The 24,620-nt window shown below is 52.5% G+C and overlaps 1 protein-coding gene across 1 annotated transcript; it reads left to right on the top strand.

Moving 5' to 3' along the window:
- Positions 1–1,314: 1,314 nt before the first annotated feature.
- LOC144720970 (homeobox protein Hox-A9-like) lies at positions 1,315–10,250 on the top strand. Its single transcript, XM_078598193.1, has 2 exons — positions 1,315–2,021; positions 9,166–10,250. The coding sequence occupies exons 1-2, from the start codon at positions 1,343–1,345 to the stop codon at positions 9,405–9,407; spliced, it is 921 nt and encodes a 306-aa protein (XP_078454319.1). The 5' UTR covers positions 1,315–1,342; the 3' UTR covers positions 9,408–10,250.
- Positions 10,251–24,620: the final 14,370 nt, after the last annotated feature.

Below are 24,620 nucleotides of genomic sequence, written 5' to 3'. Positions count from 1 at the left end.
GTACCCGTTCCTTGCAAATCGGCAGCCGTGGTGGTACCCGGTTTGTGAGGGCAGGTCTTGCCAGTGAAGGCCTGACTCATGGACTTGTGTCTGGTTGCTGCTGCTGTAACCACGCTGGCAGGGGGGGGGGGCCCGTGTCGGTCCTTCCTTGTGCACTCCGGGTACGCACGGCGTTGGAGATGGAGTAGATCTTTTGGGGGGGGTGGGGCGGGGAGGATTGGGCGATGTACGAGGAGTTGCTGTAGACATCGTAAGCGAGAAGATATACGAGACTCGGGTTACTCACACGGGTTTACTATAATTATCCACTAATTAGGGGAGCAGTGGAGAAGCGCGCTCGCTCACTGTAACGTAATGGAAGTCGTTTGAGTACAAAAACGTGCGGAAAAAAAAATCCTACATTTTTTTCTTTGGGGGGGGGGGGGTAAAATGCATAGAAAATGCGTAGCAGACACCGCCGTGTCAATGAGTATATCGTCACGTTCTGGAGGGTCACGCTTCCGCCGCGTTCCATTCGCCCGTGTAATAATGTGCAGCTTTGTCAGCCTTAAATTCTCTATCCATGCCGTACATTTACACGCGAGCTCGTATAGAGCACTTCGAGTTGCCCTGTCTGCACGTAGCCACTCCATCTGTAGACACAAATGTGCTCGGGCTCTCTTCAGATGCCCAGGTGCCTGTGTACAGGCAGGGTTCCGGGAGGAAAACAGCAAGATTAATTGCGCAAGCAAATAGTCCCTGCGAACGCGGCCGTATTAAAAGCGCCGCGCATCGCCGACGTCGCCGCTTATAACGCACCTCTCTTGTTTGACGTGGCACACACACCAATGCGTGCCAAAAGATCCCGTGCTTTAATTAATTGCTGGACATGCCAACCCAATCACGACCCGCGCGGAGTGATTTATTCCCGCCGCCGCCGCCGCTCGTTATAATAACCACGTGAGCGAGCCCCGACGCGTTGGGTCTCTCCAAAGAGGGCTCGCCGCACGCTGACCCGCAGATCACACGCGCGCCGCCGCCGCCGACGCAGCCGTGGAAAGATCCGAAAAATTAAGACGGAAAAGGAGCGCCCGACCCCACGCACGCACTCACGCACGCGCGCGCGCACGAGGGCACGCGCGCACGCACGCGCGCGCGCGCACGAGGGCAGTAGCAGCGGCTGCGGCGCACTCGACGTTACGCACGCGGTCGAGACGGCAGCAGACGCGCCGAGGGCTCGAGGCACGACACAGCGAGGTGGGTGGGTGGGTTGTGGGTGGTGTTGGGTGGGGTGGGGGGGGTTGGTCGGCCAGCACGAGCCAGCGACGGCAGCGCGGCGCGCGCAGCCGCCTTATTTATTCCGATGTCGAGCTCGGGAGCGCTCAGCACCTACTACGTGCACTCGCTCATCAGCGGCGATGCGGACGGGATGATGAGCGCGGCCGCCGCGGCTGCGGCAGCAGCGGCGGCCGCGCGGTACCCGGGCGGAGCGCACCACCACCCGCAGGCGGCGCGGCCCGCGGCGCCCGTGCAACTGCCCGAGCACCCCGACTTCCCGTCGTGCAGCTTCCAGCCAAAGGGCTCCGTGTTCGCCTCGCCGTCCGCCTGGGCGCCCATCCCGACGCAGCCGCCGCCCGGCGGGGTCTTCCACCCGCACGCGGCCTACGTGGGGCAGTCGCACCTCGCCGACGAGGGCAGCCGCTACGTGCGCTCTTGGTTGGAGCCCGTGGGATTCTCGGGATTCGGTGGCGGCGGCGGTGTTGGTGGTGGTGGGGCCAGGCCCTATGACTACAAGCCGGAGCCTCTGCAGCAGCAGCAACAGCAGCAGCAGCAGGCGGTGAAGCGACGCGACGTGACGGCGGGAGTGGTGGCCTACGAGACGTCTCCAGGAGCCACCGTGGCCCCCTTGCTCGGCGGGGACTTCCCGCTGGAGGCGCCGAGCGAGGGCCGCGAGAAGTTGGCCGACGTGTCCCCGTACCCGTGCACGGACGACGCGGACGTGAACTCGGAGAAGAGCGACGACAAGCCGGCCATCGATCCGAGTGAGCGCGCGCGCCGCGTACACGAAGTCACACACGACCCACACACACCGTGCACACACACCGTGTACACCCACGACCCACACACACAACCCACACACAGTGTACACACACGACCCACACACACGACCCACACACACCGCGTACACACACGTCCCAGACACACCGTGTACACACACGACCCACACACACCGTGCACACACACGTCCCAGACACACCGTGTACACACACGACCCACACACACCGTGTACACACACGTCCCACACACACCGTGTACACACACGACCCACACACACCGTGCACACACACGACCCACACACACCGTGCACACACACGACCCACACACACCGTGTACACACACGACCCACACACACCGTGCACACACACGACCCACACACACCGTGCACACACACGACCCACACCGTGTACACACACGACCCACACACACCGTGTACACACACGACCCACACACACCGTGCACACACACGACCCACACCGTGTACACACACGACCCACACACACCGTGTACACACACGACCCACACACACCGTGTACACACACGACCCACACACACCGTGCACACACACGACCCACACCGTGTACACACACGACCCACACACACCGTGTACACACACGTCCCACACACACCGTGCACACACACGACCCACACCGTGTACACACACGACCCACACACACCGTGTACACACACGTCCCACACACACCGTGCACACACACGACCCACACACACCGTGTACACACACGACCCACACACACCGTGTACACACACGACCCACACACACCGTGTACACACACGACACACACACACCGTGCACACACACGACCCACACACACCGTGCACACACACGACCCACACACACCGTGCACACACACGACCCACACACACCGTGCACACACACGACCCACACCGTGTACACACACGACCCACACACACCGTGTACACACACGACCCACACACACCGTGCACACACACGACCCACACCGTGTACACACACGACCCACACACACCGTGTACACACACGACCCACACACACCGTGTACACACACGACCCACACACACCGTGCACACACACGACCCACACCGTGTACACACACGACCCACACACACCGTGTACACACACGTCCCACACACACCGTGCACACACACGACCCACACCGTGTACACACACGTCCCAGACACACCGTGTACACACACGTCCCATGCACATAGTGCACACGTGTACACGCGTACTCCTACTTCCCATGCCGTGTACACATGTACATATATTTCTATGTACGTGCACATAGTTGCAATCACATTGTGTACACACATACACCTACGTTCAATGCACACCGTGTACACACGTAACGTGCAGTGTGTGTGTACATATATCGTCTGTGTGTACGCATACCGTGTGTACACCCACGTATTACACACGCACACACTCACATACGTGGTGGTGTGTGCAGACGTGCACACTCACATTCCTGTGTGTGTGTCATACCTTCCTTTACACACATCCTAGACAGGCGCGCGAATATACTATGTTGTGTATCACACTCCGTGCACACACACGTACACACGCGGCCATTTCTTACACACACACCACTTTCGCACACCCCGCCCCCCACGTACGCACACAGACACAACCATGCACACCTATACACACGTACAACACACACCCCGCGTATGTACGCCCACCTCTACTACCTCCACGTACGCACTCTCATAAACACCCCCACGTACGCACACCCCCCCCCCCCCCACGTATGCACACATACACAACCATGCAAACCTATACACACAACACAACACCCCGCGTACGTACGCCCACCCCTACTACCCCCACCTACGCACTCTCACACACACACTCCCACGTACACACACTCCCCGACGTACGCACACACACACAACCATGCACACCTACACACACACACAACACAACACCCCGCGTATGTACGCCCACCACTACTACCTCCACGTACGCACTCTCACAAACACACCCCCACGTACACACACTCCCCGACGTACGCACACACACACAACCATGCACACCTATACACACACACAACACAACACCCCGCGTATGTACGCCCACCACTACTACCTCCACGTACGCACTCTCACAAACACACCCCCACGTACACACAATCCCCGACGTACGCACACACACACAACCATGCACACCTATACACACGTACAACACACACCCCGTGAACACACCCCCCCCCCTCCCACGGGACCTCCCCGTCATTGCATCCACGCCCCGTGCGTGTAGTCGTCAGATTTTCTGTTTGTTGTGTAGCCTCGTCGCCTCGCCCCAGTCTGTTGTTGTTGTTGTTTACAACGGTCGTGTCATCGACAGCAAGCTGTGCGCTTGGTGTACCTTTCAGTCTTAAATGAAACCTCCCCTTCTCTTCCCACCATAAAGTGATTGAATAGCTAGGCCAGGGGGGTTGTGTGTGTGTGTTCCTCCCCCCCCCACCTTCAATAATGTTTTTATAGGCGCGTTAATTGAGATAACTTCGCGCGCCCCTGGTAGTGGCTTCATTGACGAGCTGACAGCTTTACGCATGCAGCAAGCCTTTAAACATTTCGCTATAAAGTACGGGACAATATTCAACGCTCCGTTACTAATAACCTAATAATAGTAACAACAAATATCACCCTTGTCGATAATAATACTAATAATAAATTACGTATCGCCATGTTTATTATATTTTTCCACACGATGTCACACTTTTAAGAGGATGTCGCATAATCCCAAGAGATACATCCCCGACGTAAAAAAAAGATTTCCGTTACTTTTACATCGTGGATATTATCCATTAAATGCCGCTATAACTTGCACACTGCACCATTAAAAAAAAACCTCACGAGTTCACATCGCCGCTTCCTAATCGCATTGTGTCGTAACGTGCGAGTTGTATATATGACACGGGGAGTGTCTCATTACGCGCTGTAAAAGGCTACGGCTTGCTTCTCTGTGAGGAGTGTGAGCCCACGTGGCTTGCCCGCACGGCAGCTTGCTTATTGCGCGCGTGGTGTGTCCCAATGATTCAGCTACAGACACCAACCGGGGCCAGTCGAACAAAGGTGATAGGCAAAGAGTCCGCTGTCCACCCCCCACCACCACCACCATGCCCTCCCCTCCTTTGAAGTGACGCTGTTGTTATTGTTGTTGTCTCCTGCTCGTAAACAAGACAAAGATCCCCCGTGTAGCCTTAACAGCCTTTTGGGGGCAAGTGCTTTCAGCGAGTAGCACCTCTGAAGGCCGGCAACAGCACACGAGGAAGTGGATGGGTCCCAGCACCACGCCCGGCCGCCTTTGTCTCGCGAGTGGCGATGTTTTACTCCGCACCGCGCCAGGTACTCGTTTGAGGCCGAGTTGACCTCGGGGAGGGGGCCCAGGACCGGTTCAGATCATTATCGTCACCTTGGTGTTGGTGGCCGTGAGCGGGAATCGAACTCGGCTCGTGGGGGTTCGTCGGGCTACCGGGCTCAGCGCGATGCACTGCCGCTAGTCAACAACGCAGCCGTGAACCCAAGCACACACACACACACGTATAGAGAGAATATGATGAATTGTAGACTGCGATAATAATAATAGGAAACAAAGCGGTTCGCTGCAGACAAAGCGCCGAACGAAGCGTGGATGGCAGCCGAGGCCTGTGGTGTGGCTCCGGTGACGTGAGTCGGGGTACGCGCACATTGCTCGCAGCTCGGCACACACAGACACACACACGGCTGGCGCGGCGCGTTAGACAATTCACAGCTTCACCCACGACGTTAAGCCCGTGTCCGTCGTCGTCGGTGTATTGCGTTGCGTTTAAACAACAACAACAACAACAACAACAAAACCAAAAATATAAATTCGAACACAGGAGGAGCCCATTGTTAATGTGTCGGCCACACGCACGGGCACAGCGTCAGCGCGTTATTCGCGTTTGAGATGGCGCTCGCAAAAAAGGATGTGAGAGCGTGCGTTTTGCGATTTCTCTCGCTTACAAGCTAAACAAAAACAGGCGAGGTCGTATACAACAACAACAACAAAATGTGTACAACAACAACAACGACGAACAACAACAGCAGCTAACCGTGCAGCGGTTAGCTGCTCGTGACAAGTGGCGTGCTGTCGATGGCGGGGAGAGGCGAAAGGGAGAAGCCATAGTCGCGTCTGTACACTCGGAGACAGACAAAGAACACGGAGAATCACACACGCGCACACACGAGAGTGCTCTGAATGATACGGCGTGAATGGTAATCGCAGTTCCCTTCGCAAGGGCTCTCGCCCTGAGATCTACTAAATCTCGACGAAACGCGGTGGCGCGTCATGTTTTTGTTTAATTTATGTTCGCTCACAGTCTCGTGCGTGTACCTGTCTGTACACGTGCACCTCTCTGTACACGTGCACCTGTCTGTACACGTGCACCTGTCTGTACACGTGCACCGAATCGCGTCGTGTCAATCCGCTGCTGGATGAAGGCTCTCGCCACGCTCGTTTGCGGGTTGTGAGGGTGGGGGGTGAAGGGGGGCGGGGGGTTATTTAACCATACTTCACCACGCCGGTCAATGCGGATTATTGGCGTAGTCCACTCGCCGTTAAACAAGAGCGTGCGCCTACAGTGGGGGAGCGGTGGTGCAGCTGTTAGCGCGCTGCGCAACGAACCCGGCGAGCCGAGTTCGAATGCCGCTCACAGCAAACACCAGTAACGATTATCTGAACCCGTGCTGGGCCTCCCCTAGGTAGGCTCGGCCTCAAATGCGTACGCAAACATCACTACTGGGGAGACAAATGCGGCCGAGCGTGGTGCTGGTCACCCATCCTGGCGTGTGACGTGCCGGCCTTCATCATTGCTCGCTGGCAGCACTTGCCCCAACGTTCTGTTCAAGGCTATACTGGAGTGGGGGGGGTGCTCTTTGGGTCCGGGCCTGCGCTTTAATCGCTATCCCATCCGGCCGCTGTACAATCAATGCCCACTAATGCAGCGAGTCGGTACGCCCACCTTGCCGGCGTGTACCCACGGCGTGTGTGCATGGGTGTCGGGTGTGCACGGGGGAATGAGGGGGGGGAGGAATCGAAGGGGGGGGGGTGGCAGGGAGGAGGCGAGAGTGGTGTATGTTCTCTGCGTGTACGACGAAGGCAACGTTCATGGCATCGCCATTCGTTTGGCTTTGCTGGCCACCCCCACCCCGTCGCGTGGCGTGCCGGCCTTCATAGGGTGCTCGCTAAAACCACTTGCACCAACAGCCCGTGTCGGCTATGCGTAGGGGAGGGATCTTTGTCTTTGACACGTGTACGAACCGGGGGCCTCGTCACTGATGATGTGTGCAAAGGGGCCGTGATCGGCATCGTCAACACATCCTTCCGGGCCCATGCTGCATCTGCGTGGATTGTGTAATATTATTCGATACGTACAGTAGGCATGCGGATCGTAAATCATGCGAAGATGTAGCCGCACGCCCTCTTAACGCTAATTGCAGTGGGTACGCGATACGACGCCGTTGTTGTTGTTGGTGCTGCTGTGGTTTGTTGTTGTTGTTCGTGTAGGTTGTAATTCAAAATATAATTGGGTCTTTGTCCGTGTCTGCACACACAGTACCCATGTGTACATAATAAATTATGGAGCACGTACACAATGCAATGACAATGCGTGTGTTCCCTTGTGTGCATCTCGGCATGCAAACAAATAAGTGTCCGTGGGAGCGGTGGCCGAGCGGTTTGCGCACGCTGCTCTTCACACAAACACAGCGAACACCGAGTGATGTTCCGTGCCAGGGCTAAACAACAACAACAACACAAGAGTCGTGAATACGTGAACCTCTGTTGAGGCCTCCTGCAGGTCTGGGCCGGCTCGGCCTTTTTCGAGTTGACCCGGTGCGATGTGTAAACATCAGCACCGTTGGAACAAAGACATCCACCCGGGAGTGGCAGTGGCCACACAATCACCATCACGACCATCACGACCATCACCACCATCACGACCATCACGACCACCACCATCACGACCATCACGACCACCACCATCACCACCATCACGACCATCACGACCATCACCATCACCATCATCACGACCATCACGACCACCACCATCACGACCATCACCATCACGACCATCACGACCATCACGACCATCACGACCACCACCATCACGACCATCACGACCACCACCATCACGACCATCACGACCATCACCACCATCACGACCATCACGACCATCACCATCATCACGACCATCACGACCATCGCTATCACGACCATCACGACCATCACGACCACCACCATCACGACCATCACGACCATCACCATCATCACCACCATCACGACCATCACGACCATCACCACCATCACGACCATCACGACCACCACCACCTCCATCCAACTCGAGCGCAGATACAGCCATCGTAGGTTGCTCGACACAGGATTCACCCCCTCCCCCCGATAGGCCGATGCAGGTTGTCTCGCTGAGTTGTCACCGGCGTGTTGTTCGCCATGATGTCCGACGTTTCGCCCCACGTGCCGAGAGCTTCAATCCTGAACATTCTCCCAGGCCGTGGAGCGAAAGCCATGACTTAGATTTGAACACGAGGCGATAATCCTTCGCTAGTCTGGACGCAATCATCTGGCTCACCAGCCGCGTTGTAAAATTATAGCTGCTGCCCTACATCAACCTTTGGCATACGAAGATGGGCTATACAGTAATGGGGGAGGCGTGGGGGGGGGTGTTTGTCTTGGAGGTTTGGTAAGGAGGGGGGGGGGACTGTCTGTGTGTGTGGGGGGCTGTGGTGTAGCGGTCAGCGAAGTCGACCAACCGAGTTCGATTGACGCCCACGGTCGACACAAATATCTGACAATTATCTGAACCGGTCCTGGGCCTCCCCGTGGTCGACTCGGACGCAAATGAGTACCTTGGTGCGGCATGTAACACGTCACTGGGGAGACAAAGGAGGTCGGGCGTGGTGTGTGCTGTGCTGGCCTTCATAGGTGCTCGCGAACAACACTCGCCCCAACAGTCTGTTAAAAGGCAATTGGGGGGGGGGGGGGTGCGAGTGGGATCGTTGTCTTTGAACCGTAGTCTCGTGTCTTTGTTACGCGCTCGTGTCTCTGAGCCTTTGCCGTGTGTTCCTTCCCCCGATGTCGCCCCGCAGACAACCCCACCGCCAACTGGATCCACGCGCGACCCTCTCGCAAGAAGCGCTGCCCCTACACCAAGTTCCAGACGCTGGAGCTGGAGAAGGAGTTCCTCTTCAACATGTACCTGACGCGGGACCGGCGCTACGAGGTCGCCCGCGTGCTCAGCCTCACCGAGCGCCAGGTGAAGATCTGGTTCCAGAACCGGCGCATGAAGATGAAAAAGATGAACAAGGACAGAAACAAAGATCCGCAATGAGGTCGTCGGAAGCGCCGTGTTTGTAGAGAAGCGCCCGGAAGCACGAGACGAGAGGGATTGGTGTTGACGATGGTGGTGGTTGGTGGTGGTGGGTGGTTGTTGTTGTTGGTGGTGGTGGTGGTGAAGACGTCGACAGTCAACAACTTTCAAATGTGAACAACAGCAATTGATACAGCTCCCCGGTGAACGCAATGGAAGTGCGCGTTCGACTTTGCATCGTATATTAAAACAACAGAAAGGAAAGGATACACTGATAATGAAGGTCTCACGTTATATATATATAGTATATATATTAATAAATACACCATGCCGGAGTGCAGCTATTTTTCAGAACGGTTGTACCTTGCACAAATCGGTAATATCTTTATTAAGGTTTAGGCATTGCGGTTAAGCTGTTCGGAATTTACAACTATTTAATCAATGGCTCTTCCCCTTTTCATTTCTAAAGAAGAGGGGTTTCCGTGGCTCAAGACGCGTGCAGTCCCAACTACCTTGGAAGCAATTCCAATAATTACGTTTCATTATTTTGGAATAAGTACAATTGTTTTGGACGGCAGACTGAAAGAGGGGAGGTGACTGCTGAGTGTTTATTATTATTATATCATAAATATTATAGAGCACTGTTGTATTAATTACATTTAACCGATGTACATTTATTTAAACCGTTTACAAAACAAACAAAAAAATCGAAGTAATTTTATATAATAATTATATATTACAATTATTAAAGAAAAAGGGGAGGAGTTATTCACACGATATTTGGGCTACCTACATAGAAGAAGCTGACACTTTGTAAATGTAGAAATGCGCGCAAATTAAAAAAAAAATTACAACAAAAAAAAAGAGTTCCTTTTATTTAAGAGACTTTAAAAAAAGATAATGTACACGTGGGTTCCCGAACGCGACTGTACAGTGTTACACCCGGCCCTCATCGCTGCCGCCCGCGTACTTGAAAATCGTGTTTTGTGACTGCTGTGTAATGTCAGGATTTATACTCGATACTTAATCTGGATCGCGACGTTATATATGTGTAGGTGTGTGCGTGTGTGTACGTAGCGTTATATACAGCAACTCTCCATCCTCCCCCTCCCCACCTTCCCTTTTGGAATGAAAAAAGAAACCCCTACTCGACTGCCCATCGCTCGCCCCTGCGGGTTTGTTCATCGGTTGCTTTCGTTGCATGCAATCGGTCGATCTGTAGGCACGAGAGAGAGAGACACACAGAGCACGTTGGAGCCAATTTGAACGCACATCCGACAGGGTTGCAAACAAATCTCGCTCTCTCTCTCTCCGTGTTCTCCTCCCATGTTGTTCGCTCGTCGTGGTAGTTGTATGTATGTGTGTATGTATATATATTCGCAGTACTGTGACTATTGCCTTCCTGGTATGGTAAAGTTTTTATTGTAAAATATATTATATTAATATTTACCCGTGGCCCCTATCGCTCACCCCACCCCACCCGCCAACCACACCTCCCCCCCCCCTTTATGTTGTGTAAATAAAGGTAATTAAAATAAAGGAAAATGACACTTCAGGTGTGAGCGTTGTAAGGGGTGTGTTGATGATCGCCTGTCTAATCAACTCACAGCGCGCCCGCACTGATTGTGTGCGGCTTGATATCCCGTGTGCCCTTCGGCAAAGTGTCGGGGCAAGTGCTGTTGGTGAGCACCTATGAAAAACAATCACGCGCAGACACACAATCGTATCAACACAAATGCGAGCCCATACACAATCGCATAGACAGACATAGCTAATCACAGACACACATAATCATACACACTGCACGAACATACATACATACAAACACACAATCGCGTGCACAAAGACACTGTCCATCATATGCAAACAGACACTATAATATACACAGAGACGTGGCATGTGCAGACACGCATGCACAAGCGCAGAAAAAAAATCTCCCGTATAACCTTAGCAGACTGTTGGGGCAAGTGCACATAGATACATACATACAGACACACAATCACATTGGCACACACCCACAATCAAATACACACAAACACGCAATCACACAGGATACACGCAATTACACACATAATTTATATATATATTTTAGGCTAAGTGTTGTTAGGCGCGTACGCCACGCGAGTCAGGGGCTTGTGGAGTACTACGCCCGGCCGCCTTTGTCTCTCCCAGGAACTCGTTTAAGTGTTGTGCCTACCGAGAAGAGGCCCGGGACCGGTTTAAATATCACGCGGCAAAGATGTCACTGCAACATAAATGGTAACACAGACAAACACACAACATACATGCATGCATACAAACACGCACGTACATAAACACAAACACTATACACACACACGAGCAAACACGCACAGAAACACAGGCCAAAAAGGACATAACCCCCCACATAGCCTTAACATAACTCATGCAGAAAGCGCTTTTAGCGAGAACCCACAGACACACAAACGACACGGATACACAGACACATGCAACGTCCACCCTGCGGCACAGACTGAAACACGCGTACATAATATTCATATTAAGATCATGTTAAGTATAAACTGCGTCTCAAGTTATGCGATAATAACGAATGGCAACACCGTATTTCTCGACAGCGTTTGCGTTCGAACGCTTTGAAAGTCGCCATTAAGTCATTTGAATTAAATACGGTGATTGCGGAACCCAAACCGATCCTACACATGGACAGACGCGGCTAAACAAACCGTGTACTGTATAGTGCATTCACAGATGTATGACTTGCAGCCAGGGTATATATGGCTGCAACTTGTTTCATTCGTGACAATGGCTGTGCGCGTCTTAATAGGTGCTCGCTAACGGCGCTTGCTCTGTCCCGTGTGGCCATGCCCCCCCCCCCCCCCGTGAATCGTGTCGGTCACCACAACGATTGGGGAAACGTTTTTAATCCGAGCGTCGCTCCTCCGTATAACGCGCGTTCGATGCAGCACGCGCCTAAACCATCGCTAAGTCGAATTCGATTCAAAGTTTAGTGAATTGTCGCGCGTTTATTATCAGTCGGTGGCGAATGTGGACATTCGCGCACGCGATTTACAATGAAAAGAGAAGTAGAGGTATGCACGACACGTGTGAAATATAACCTAATAAAAATGTAAAGACAGCTCGTATAATGTTATATAAAAGCATCCCGTGAGGCTTTCCTAGAAAAATGTAACACCACAATCACCATCAAGTATATATCATCGATATTATAATATACAATACATTGTTGATAATATTATATAAACCCATTCTCACGAACACGATCATTATGGCACAATAAGCAGATATTATTCAAATTACGCAATTTTTTACGTACACACACACAAAGCCCTTCAAATACACTGCTACCAACTACAACATTCAACGCTGGGTATGTTTATCCATAACAATAATCGTCAAACAATCATTATCAAACGATAACTGCGAATTACTTAGACATCATTCTCAAAATATAGGGTGGCAAAGTTGAGTTCTATTGACGAGTCCATAAATCAACAAATATACAACTATACAAAGGCAAAGATCCCCCTTATAACCCTTCACGGACTTTTGAGACAAGTTTTGTTCGCGAGCAGCACATATGAAGACGAGGTGATGGGTCCACGCGCTCACACGATGCATCTCTGTCTATGGAGTGGTGGAGTGTACAGTATACATCTGCGGCTTCGCTCACTGAAAGCCAATTTGGCGCACGGTTCACAGGGAACAGATCCGAACATTGTTGTCGCTTTACAAGTTTGCGTGCGTCCGCGTGTGTTGCCTGGCCCCTCAAGTCTGTCCCGTCCTGGTGGCTGGCCACCCACCCTCTCGTGTGCTGCCCCGGCCTTCAAAGGTGCTCACTAAAACAGCACTTGGCCCAACAGTCTGTTAAGGCTATACGGTGGATAGTTGTCTCTGTCGTTTGTGTTCTTGTCTCTCCCATTGACCTCCTGCCAGCGAGCTTTCGACACTTCACGCGACGAACCTCAAAGTGCACCTAGCCTGGCACAAGCGCTGGTGGTGACGTCACCGCCACTTAGTGGCGAACGTCTGCAGCGGTTGTTGTTGTTGTGGTGTTCTTTTTACCTTTTTGTGTTCAGTTGCGACCAACGTGAACTTAACGCGTGGCGTACTAATTGGCTGTACCGTGTGTAATATTGACAGCGTGCTCATTGCAGTTGCAGTTGTCATAACGAGTATGTAATATTGGTAAGCGAGTTGCCTTGGACGATGGAGTGAGTGGTGGCACCTCGGTCACTCACCTGCCGGGACTCAAGTTACCTGTCTGTCGGAAACGAACAGAATCACGGGGCGCGTAGCGATTTCGGGACAACACACAATTGGATGTACGTAGGTCGACTCAGCCTCAGATGAGTGCCTGGTGCGGTGTGTCGTAAATATCGCCACTAGGGAGACAAAGGCGGTCGGTCGTGGTGGTCCTGGTCAGCCAACCCCTCGTGTGCCGTGCCGGCATTCATAGGTGCTCGCTAACAGCACTTGCCCCAAAACTCTGTGAAGGCTATACGGGGGATCTGATGTGTGTGTGTGTGGGTGCTAATATTAATGTCTTAAAAGGTGTTCCGTAACAACCTGTGTTAGACAAAGTTCTTACCCACAATGCTATTGCGTACGCTGTGTTTATGTATATATGTATGTGTGTATGCGTGTGTTTCTGTGCAATTAATGTGTTTGTGTATGTATGTAGGGGTGTGTGTCTGCGCGTCCGTATATTTGTGTGTGTATCATATATGTTGAGAAAAACGTGTTCGTGTGTTTGTGTACGTGTGTGCTTGTCTTTGTTGCGTGTATGTATGAATGTGTGTGTACCTATTTAAATTTTTGTGTGCGTCTGTATGACCGCTCCAAAAGTCTGTTTAAAGTTTTAGGATACGGTATATCATCGTCTTTGTGTATATATGTATGCGTGTGTATTTGTGTGTGTACGCAATTATGTTGCGTGCATATGACTGTATTGCGTTGTGTATGGTCAAATAAGTAGTTTGAATGCTATGAGATGACACCACCCACTGCCAATAAATATACATTCGCGTTGGTAGTGCGCGTATTATAGTATAGTGGGGAGCGGTGGTGCAGCGGTTAGCGCGATACGCTACGAACCCGGCTACCCGAGTTCAATTACCGCTCACGGCCAACACCAGTGCATATTTTTTATTGGACCGGTCCTTCTCGAGGTCGACTCAGCCTCAAACGCCTACCTGGGCGTGGTGCTGGTCACCCGCCACCTCGTGTGCCCGTGCCGACCTTTGTAGGTGCTCGCGAACAGCGCTTGCCCCCAAAAAGTCTGGCAAGGCTATGATAGGGGACCTTTGCCTTCGTCATTATTTTTGTTAGGTTTGTAGATGTTATTTGATTCAGCGAGAAAGTCCCAATGAGCTGCTATCGGCTCGATTTCGTGGGCGTCCTGCAACGGTACAAATGTTACACACAGCGGAGATCTTAGCTGCAATAATGTAAAAATATATTCCAGCTACATTTGCCAACGCAAGGTTGTCTCTGCGCAATGTGTGTAACTCTACAATACCACCCGTATAACGATACAACGCGCAGATCGCTCCTGATATAACGCGATCACGTTACAACAGATTTGCGTAAGGTATGGTGCAACTTCGAACACAGCGACATAGCGATCAGAGTAAACGTTGCTCTGAAGGAGCAACGTTTAAGGTGGTGTTATTCACGAACGTGTTGAGTATTTGTTACAAGTAAAAAGAATAGGTAGAAATTATATTAATTCCAATTAATACTCTTAAATCTGAACGAATTATATATCTATAATATATAACATTGTGGTGTTTATTTTAATTGTTTATTCATTATATTTACTATTTAAAACACAGAACCTATGTGTGTTTAATACACGTGGATATGCTGACACACACACATTACACAAGGCTGCGTTGACAGCCGTCCACAAACACAAAATATATTTTGTAACTCACAACAATCCTCATTAACACCACCTTACGCGAAAAAAGTGCCGTGTTACTAACTAAAGGCGGTCGTTTAAAAAAGTTTAAATATCTACAACTGTAAAGTATGACACCAAATAAATGTCGTGTAGTGTACAATGCGTTTATCCTCTCTAAGCAAACTGTCCAACTGACTCGCCATGATAAGTTCTGACATAATCTCCACGAACCTCCCACGTGTACCCAAAACTTGTTCAATCTGCCAGACTATAAAGTAAACTTAACACCCGCGTAACGTTGTTGTGCTATCTGGGAAGAAGATTGTGATAGGCCGAACGAGAGAGAGAGAGGGGGAGGTGGATTTAAGGCGGAGGCAGTTAAAAAAATGAAGAAAAAAATATAATAAAAATATAAATGCAGCAATTGCATCGTAAGCAGCCCGTGGGGAACGGACGTGTTTTGATTTGGAGGTAAGTTTCCGCCTCTCCGCTGTCTTGTGGATAATAAGGCTAGGGTTACCGTGTGTGTGTTATATTGCACTGCAGATAATCGACGCGAGAAATATACCAATTATGTCCAACTCGGAAATCAATTATGACAGTAGTAGTGATATTATTATTATTCATACCGATAACGCAATTTATAGTCGTGATAATATACCGTGTATAATAATCACGGCTGGCCACATCGCCCTTAAAATGCAGAGAGAGCCGCCTGCATACAGATTGAATTTAAGGGTAATTCCCAAATCGGATGTTATTATTATTGTAATTGAAACAACAAATAAATAACACGGGAATCGCATACTAAGCGGAAGAAACCCGCTTTGGTGGGGGACAGCGAGACTCGCCGGCAGGTGTTGGGTGGTGGGGCTGTGGTGGTGGTGGTGGTGGTAGAGCGGTGGTGCAGCGGTGGGGCTGATGGTACGGGTGGTAGAGGATGGAGCTGGTCTTGGTGGAGGGGGAGCACGGGGGGCGGGGGAGATAAATGGAGAGGATGTGGGATGTGGTTGGAGGATGGCAGTTGAGAAGCGGTGGTAGGGTAGTGAGCGAGGTAGGTTGGGTGGGTGGTGGATAGTGGTAGAGGGTGTGGTGGTGGTGCGGACGGATGCGGGGGTGGTGGTGATGGCTAGGAAGGCGGGGGGGGGGTGATGGAAGTGGAGTGGGGGCCTCTATACGACCCCCGCCCCCCGCCGCAAACACAATGCGCCGTGTGAGACGGGAGGGAGTCGCAGGCAGTAAAATCCCAGGCTTCACGGGCCGTTAGGCCAGGAAGAGGGGGAGAAAGCCGCAGAGCCAGAAGAACAACGCAACTCATTGGAACTGTGGGGTGTGGTGGTAGGGGGGGGGGAATTCCCTTTTATTGACGATCTGTTTGACTCGAGGAAACGAGCAAGGCATCGGCCTCTAGAACGTCCGGAGCCACAAAATGTTGTAAAGCAAAATTGCCTGCTGTAAACATTTATTGCATATAAAAGTGGTGCGCGGGGATAGACGACGACGACGTGGAGAACGGAGGGGGGGGGGAGAAAGCTCGCAAAAAAAAGCGGTGATGGCCTTGGGATGGGAAGGGGTGGAGTGCTGGGGGGGGGGTGGCCTCGAGTTTTGTGCGCCGCGGCTATTCCGCGACCGCGTCTCACGACGCACCCCGAAGCATCAGGGCGCGATCATCACCACCCCACCGCTGGCTTTCGAGAGACGCCATCGCCACCCACTCCCCTCCCATCCCTGCCCGCTACCCCACACCCCCAGGCCCCCCCCCCTCCTCCCCACCTCCCTACCTCTCCCCCCCTCCCTCCCCACCTCTCCCCCCCAAACCCATCCACCCTATGGTTATTGTTGCCGCCGCCGCTGCTGCTGCTGTTGTTATTTATTTGCCGTTATTTATTTATTATTGTCGCGGGTTGTAAATCAAATCTATTGCGCGGAGCCTGCGAGGAAATACAGCGCCGAGGGCACAGATTTTTGACGCTGGAGATAACGCCACCTGTTGTGGGGCATTTGTCTTCGTTTTTGTGTGCGCCCGAGTGTGGTCGTGGTGCTGCTGCTGCTGACGATGATAGTGGCGGTTGTGCTGTTGTTTCGAGTAGTTAGTGGTGGCGCTGTGGTGTTTGTGATGTCGTTGGTGTCTGTGGTGATGTTGTTATTGTTGTTGGTGGTGGTGGTGGTTGAGGTTATGGTGGTCGTGTTATTATTATTCATGGATGGTGTGGTGGTATTTATGTTGGCGGCAGTAATGTTGTTATTGGTCGTGGTGGTGGTGGTGGTATTGATGTTGTCGGAACGCGCTGGTGTTCTGGGTGGGAGTGCTCTGTTGTGGGTGTCGGGACTTCTCGGGGTGCTGTTGGTGATGGTGGTGGTGGTGGCGGCGGTGGTGGTGGTGGTGATGCATTAGCGGATGCGACTTTAAGCGAAAGAAGAAAGAGGGACAGAGAGGTGCAATAAAGCCATCAGGTCGGCTAGACGTCTGGAGTTAATGGCTTTATGGCACTGCAAGGGTTCCTAATCAATCTTGTTCCCTAGCACTCTCCCGCCTTGTTTTGTCTCGAAAAAACTCATCTGTGAAATGGCATCCGCTCTCTTGCCAGCGTGTGCGGCGAGCAAGCCCGCAGCTTTGCAGTCTGGAGGCAGAAATTGACTTTAATCTTTCAAAGCGAATCGCTGACGGCTCATTCTCACGCAGCACGCAACCGGCCATTTTCGGCGACTCCCAAGCGCTCCCTCCTCCTCCTGAACCCCTCGCTCGCGCCCGAAGGACAGAGTTGCACGAATGAATGAACGAGTGTGACTCTCTCTCGTCCACCGACATTTCTCGACGTGAACGAGACCAGTGCCGCAGGAGCTCGCGGGCGCGGCAGGGCGACTCCGCAGGCGTGGATCAGCTCGCGCGATTAAATCGCCCGTGGCGTGCGTTTGATTGTGACAAGTTGTTTTTATATATAACAAAAAAAACAAGCAATGACGTGACCAAGGGTCATTGCACGGATCGTCATATTTACACATTTGTAAGTTTTTAACGGAGTGTTGTTTGCTAATTAAGCACACACTTTAATTATGTTTAGGATAGTGTGCGTGTGGTTTTTTTTGTGTCTGTGATAGAATATATTAGTTTGACATTAAGTGAATCGCAGTTTGAACACATTGTAGGTATGCTATCACTTAATATAGTCACAACATCATTGTTATATTTAGTAACAAAATATTTCGAGAAGCAGAAGATATTTTTTTTTTACAACAGCCTCTAATATCATCTGTGCCCGTTCGGATCACGCAGTCTCTCAGAGGCGTCCAAGTTGGGAAATTATCGAAGTTATGAAGTAATTTCCATTTTCCGACAGAAGATGGCAGTATCTCACTATAAAAAAGGGGCATCGCAAACTTGCCGATGCGTCTCTGACTAAAACACTCGGCCAGGGGATGAATTTACATCCCATGCTGTTCGCTCTGATTCCATCGGAGCAGGTGCTGTTAGCGAGCACCTATTAAGGACAGTGGCGGCTCAAGACGGGGTGAGTTTGGTCAGAATCACGCACGAACACAAAGATAAAGACCCCCCCCCCCCCCCGTATAGCCTTTACAGACTATTGGGGCAAGTGCTGTTAGCGAGCACCACCAGACAGAAACATTTTCTTCACGCACCCACTTGTGTCGTCAACGGAACTCTTTCAGAAACTCGTCTCGAGTGTTGGTTCCTGTGGCCTCCTACTCCCTCACTATCTCCGATTATCACGGTTGGCCTACACACGGTGCGAAAGAAGTTCATCATACATACATAATATACGCGTCGTCCAGAATTAGTATCCTCATCAGCAGCAGCAGCCAGTGGTCAGGGCCTCCCATAACGGCGTGCGGGGGGGGGGGCTGGGGAAAATCTCACCGTCTTCAAACTAAAGCGGAAGTGGTGTTACATCTGACACCGTGACGTCGAAGCAAGCCCCCCCCCCAAAGCGCGGGGCCCTGGGCGGTCGCCCTAGGGACGGCTCTGGCCCACAGTCAATCCGCTGATGGATTAACACGCCTCTCCACAGCCGCCCCCACCTCTCACAATCGGATCCATAATTCCCTACGGGGGCACGTGACCCCCCCCCCGCACTCCAACGTGTGCAGTAGACGTATAGCAGCGTCGTGAGATGAGGCCGCGGTTTAAATGAATCTACTTTATGATTCATCAACGTCATGGATCCACGTTATGATCAATCCACGTTATGAGAAATTCACGCCGTGAATCCCACGGTCATAAATCCACGTCATGAATCCGCGATATGAATCCACGTTATAATTAAGCCACGTTATGACTAACGCACCTCACCGATCCACGCTGTAGCTGTACAATTGCGTGTACTGTATACACGTTGACATTCTTTCGCACCGTACGTAGCCAACCATGCCAATCGGAGGTGCGGAAAATCGGCGGTGCGTTCGCGTGCCTCCGCATCCACGGCCGACGAAGGAGCCAACATTGAAGCAGTTGCGAGATATTAAAAAAGAAATCGTAATGCAACTCGAATTGGTCGTAACATCCACCGCATTCTCCCACTAAGCGCATGTTTTTTTCCATTCCCAGCGCTCTGCATAGGTTTACGGTCACCCACAGCGGCATTGAAATGTGCATCCCTCCCACTGCGTTCGGTAATGGATGGAATTTACAGAGCGGAACACCAAATTCGCCTGCGTTCCTTTGTCGTTTTTATGGCAAACGCAGGTGAGCGAGGGTGGCGTGCCGGGGGGGGGGGGGAGTGGCGGGGGGGGGAGTCTGTCTTGAGGATCCAGGTGGCAGGCCTGAAGGAAATGTTTCCATGCTGGGTGAAGATAAAGGCGCACCCATGCAATTGCGTTTTTCAAGCCACTGCTGGAGATCGAGGAATGGACTCCACTGCAGTGAACTCTCTCTCTCTCACTATATATCTATATATACATCTCTTTACGGAGGCACTGTAGAACGGTGATTCGTCTTACTCGAAGCACGCTCCGTAGATGTCTTGGAAGATATTGGGAGTACTCGCATTTTACCCCACCGCACGCGACTTGCTGTGTACGTACCGACGCTCTTTGTTGGGGCCCAACATTTCCTTGTATGGGGGTCTAACCGCGCGTGTGTGGTTAAGGTGGTGAGAGGCGACGCAATGGAGAGCGGAGGTGCAGTGGTTAGCGCACTGCGCTACAACCGTTGCGACCTGAATTCGATTTGCCGCTCACGATCAATAACAGTGGCCAATATTTTAACCGCTCCTGGGTCTCCACCCGAGGTCGAATTCATCCTTAAATGAGAACTCCCTTCGTGTGATGTGCCGGTCATCATAGGCACTTGCCCCAACAGTCTGCGTGGGCTACATGGTGCATCTGTGCCTTTGTGTGTCTTAATAGGTGCTCACTAACGGCACTTGCCCCAACATTCTGTTACAGGCTATACGGGGGTGGGGGGTCTTTATCTTTACTAGGCAATGCAACGTTTTCACTGCACGCGTTCTCCATCTTCAAGTCATCATTTGGCCACAAGGTGACCGGAAGGTGGCAGCACAGCAATAGATTCCTGGATCTGTCTGTGCTCGAGATTCGAGTGTTTATTTCCTCGTGTACGTACGCAGTGAGCTTTGATCTCGCGTGCCAAACAAACGCTCATCCGGGAGATGGCCAAACAATTCAATGCAGGACCCACCTTGGAAATGAGTCTTGAGACTCCGTGTTCATTGAACCTGCACAGTGCAGCATGATCTCCGACCCCTTGCCATGGGTGTCGGTCTTGAGAACACCAAGACGCAACCCCGTCCGTAATTTGCAGATGAAATCGCGTTTGTGTGCTGCACGCTGCAACGCTTCTTCATCTCAGTGCCGCGTGTTGCATTCAAGAGGCTGGATTTATTTAGTTATTTTCAGCATCACTTGCATTCAATGCACTTGCTGATTAGATCGCATTCAGAGGTTAATTTGTCAGTTTAACACGTAGGCTTTCGCGACCAATATCATCAACATTATCATCCATAATAGAGATTTTTTGGGTTAGATCGCGTAAATATGTACTATTATGAAGGATGATTTATGTTCTTACCGTTGTTGTTGTTGATGATGATGATGATGTTTGTTTGATATTACTGATACACATTGCGGCGAGACAGACATTTTGCGACGGGTGTCTGTCACTCGCCTGTGTGCCCGTTTCATCCATTCGCGTCTCCCCTTTCGCGTCGTGTTGCAGCTTTCACTGCAGCGCCGTCAAAGGGGGGGGGGGGGGGGGGAACTTGCCTTCGCGCCGCAAAATGCAGCTGACCGTTGCGTCCCGGTGTTCCGTGCGGCCTTCCTCCGAACAAAAACAAATGACCAACCGCATTGTCCGTGCGTCCGTGCCGCGTGAGCTCTGCACGCGATCGTGCATCGGACGCCCATCGCCCACGCGGTGAGACGTCCATGCGTTCCGCTTTGAAGCCGCAGTCCTTGCCGTACGTCACTTTTGTGATACAGCGCAAGTTGTAAGATTTCAACACCGCTAGTTGCGCGTGCCCATTGCCCCGTGCCAACCTGAGCACACCGTTGCGCAAGCCCGGACGTCCCCTCGAAGTGCAACAATGGTTGTTTCTAATGAATGCGACCTGGCGAACTTTTTTTACACGCAGCCGGTATGTGCACATGGATGGGATCGATGTCGAGCAGGAACCTCCGGGCTCGGGGTCAATTCTCCCCCCCGACGTCTCACGCCACCGTCATGTCGCCCGTGCCTCGGAATCCGTTGCTCGCCGGGTTTTATTCGCACTCATAATGACAATGATGACAACAACAATAATAACAGCAGAAACATCATGCAATGGAAACTCTTTAGCAAAAACAGTATTTGCGTGCGTGCGTGCGTGTATGCTGATGTTTAAGACGCCGCACCAGATGCCCGTGTAATTCTGAGTCGACCTAGGGGAGGCCCACGACCGCTGAAAATATTCCCAAACGATGTCTGCGGTGAAGGAGAATCTGACTCGTTTCGCCGACCTCGTAGCGCAGTGCTCTAACCACTGCACCACCGTTCCCCAAACACACGTGCTAAAACAAAGACAAAGACCTCCCGGAGAGACTGTTGGGGCAAGTGCTGTTGGAGAGCACCTATGAAGGCCGGCACGGCACACGAGGGGGTGGGTGGGTGGCCAACACCACGCCCGGCCGCCTTTGTCTCCCTAGCGGCGATTTTTACGCACCGCACCAGGTACTCATTTGAGGCTCAGTCGACCTAGGGGGAGGCGCAGGAGCGGTTAAAATAATCGGGTTGGTAGCGCAACGCGCCGACCGCTGCGCCACCGCTGCCCGTGGACACACGCGCACACACACACAAGGGGGACACGCCAACTAACAGACACACACAAGGGGGACACGCCGACTAACAGACACACACACAAGGGGGACACGCCGACTAACAGACACACACACAAGGGGGACACGCCGACTAACAGACACACACACAAGGGGGACACGCCGACTAACAGACACACACACAAGGGGGACACGTCGACTAACAGACACACACAAGGGGGACACGCCGACTAACAGACACACACACAAGGGGGACACGCCGACTAACAGACACACACACAAGGGGGACACGCCGACTAACAGACACACACACAAGGGGGACACGCCGACTAACAGACACACACACAAGGGGGACACGCCGACTAACAGACACACACACAAGGGGGACACGTCGACTAACAGACACACACAAGGGGGACACGCCGACTAACAGACACACACACAAGGGGGACACGCCGACTAACAGACAGACACACACACACACAAGGGGGACACGCCGACTAACAGACACACACACAAGGGGGACACGCCGACTAACAGACACACACACAAGGGGGACACGCCGACTAACAGACACACACACAAGGGGGACACGTCGACTAACAGACACACACAAGGGGGACACGCCGACTAACAGACACACACACAAGGGGGACACGCCGACTAACAGACAGACACACACACACACAAGGGGGACACGCCGACTAACAGACACACACACAAGGGGGACACGCCGACTAACAGACACACACACAAGGGGGACACGCCGACTAACAGACACACACACACTCATGGCATCATACGAATTGAGTGCGATGCCGCACGCCCGCGCGGGTGCTGCGGTCGTGCTCGATAAGCGGGCGCGTGCGCGCGCGCGCCCTTCGGATCGTTTATTGTGCCGGGGGAGTGGTGGTGGGGGGGGGGGTGCGTGCGGGGGATTACGGCGCCAAATCACGGTGATGGATGATGCGCGAGACCGACTCTGGCCAGGCCGGCCGCGATCACCGCCGTGCCCAACCGCGGCTCGCGCGCGCGCCACGTGGTCGCGCGCGCGAGCCGATGCATTTACGAACCGGTTGGCAGGCGTGCGGTGCGAAAGAAGTTCGGCGTACGAAAAAGAACGGCGCGAGACCCGGCCGCTGTTGTGTGTTTGTGTGTTTTTTTTCTTCGTTTTTCCGTGCGGTGTGTTTAAGTTGTTACGAAGAGCTGCTGGAATGCAACGCGCCGGAACTACTCCTGCTTGTGTATGCAGTTGTAAATGCTGGTTCCTTATGGGTAGTAGGCTCGTCGATCCCCACGCCCTGCCGTAGGAATGTGGAGTGAGAGTCTTCGTCTTCGCGTGCCAGGTACGCGTTGGCATCGGGATGATTTGACACCGCGTGTGCGTTTGATGCAGCAGATTGGCGCGCAGCGCTACAAACCTGGCGACCCAAATTCGATTCACGCTCACCAACACCAGTGGCGATTATCTGAACCGGTACTGGGCCTCGCCTAGGTAAACTCAGCCTCAAATAAATACCTACTGCGATCAACATCGCCACTGGGGAGACAAAGGCGGCCGCGCGTGGTTCTGGCCATCCATCCCCTCGTGTGCCGTTCCGGCGTTCATAGGTGTTCCGCGCTAACAGCACTTGCCCCTACAGTCCGTTAAGGCTATTACGGGGGATCTTTGTCCTTGTGTATGATGCCTACAACTGCTTTCTGCTGCCCGCGTTGTCTGGAACTCTCTTCACGAACGGGGCCATCCGTGCTGACGACTCTCTTGCCTCTGCACACGTTCCGGCAGGGGACCGTCCTTTCTCCCTCCGACTGCGGCTGACCGCCTCTCTGTAAACTACAGTGAACTCACAAAGCGTCTTCATGCACACCCACACTGGACTGTCGCTCCCCGTATTGCCATCTGAATGGGCCCTCGCGTGCTGTCGCGTTAAATACGACTTCTAATACACAGGCCTGTGTCACCCCCCTCCACCTGCGGTTGTAAATGTCAGTCCTGTGTGCCGATCTGCAGCCCGGCGTCTGCATTGTGCCAGTCCTGGAGA

The sequence above is a fragment of the Lampetra planeri genome, chromosome 10 (assembly GCF_965212315.1).
Source record: "Lampetra planeri chromosome 10, kcLamPlan1.2.h2, whole genome shotgun sequence".
Lineage (NCBI taxonomy): Eukaryota > Metazoa > Chordata > Hyperoartia > Petromyzontiformes > Petromyzontidae > Lampetra > Lampetra planeri.
The sequence above is the reverse complement of the archived record's forward strand: the minus strand, read 5'-3'. Positions and strand labels throughout refer to the sequence as shown.

Coding starts and splice junctions, on each gene's coding strand:
- LOC144720970 (XM_078598193.1), top strand. CDS start 1,343: ATGTCGAGCTCGGGAGCGCTCAGCACCTACTACGTGCACTCGCTCATC. Junction 2,022..9,165: donor CAAGCCGGCCATCGATCCGA/GTGAGCGCGCGC, acceptor GTCGCCCCGCAG/ACAACCCCACCGCCAACTGG.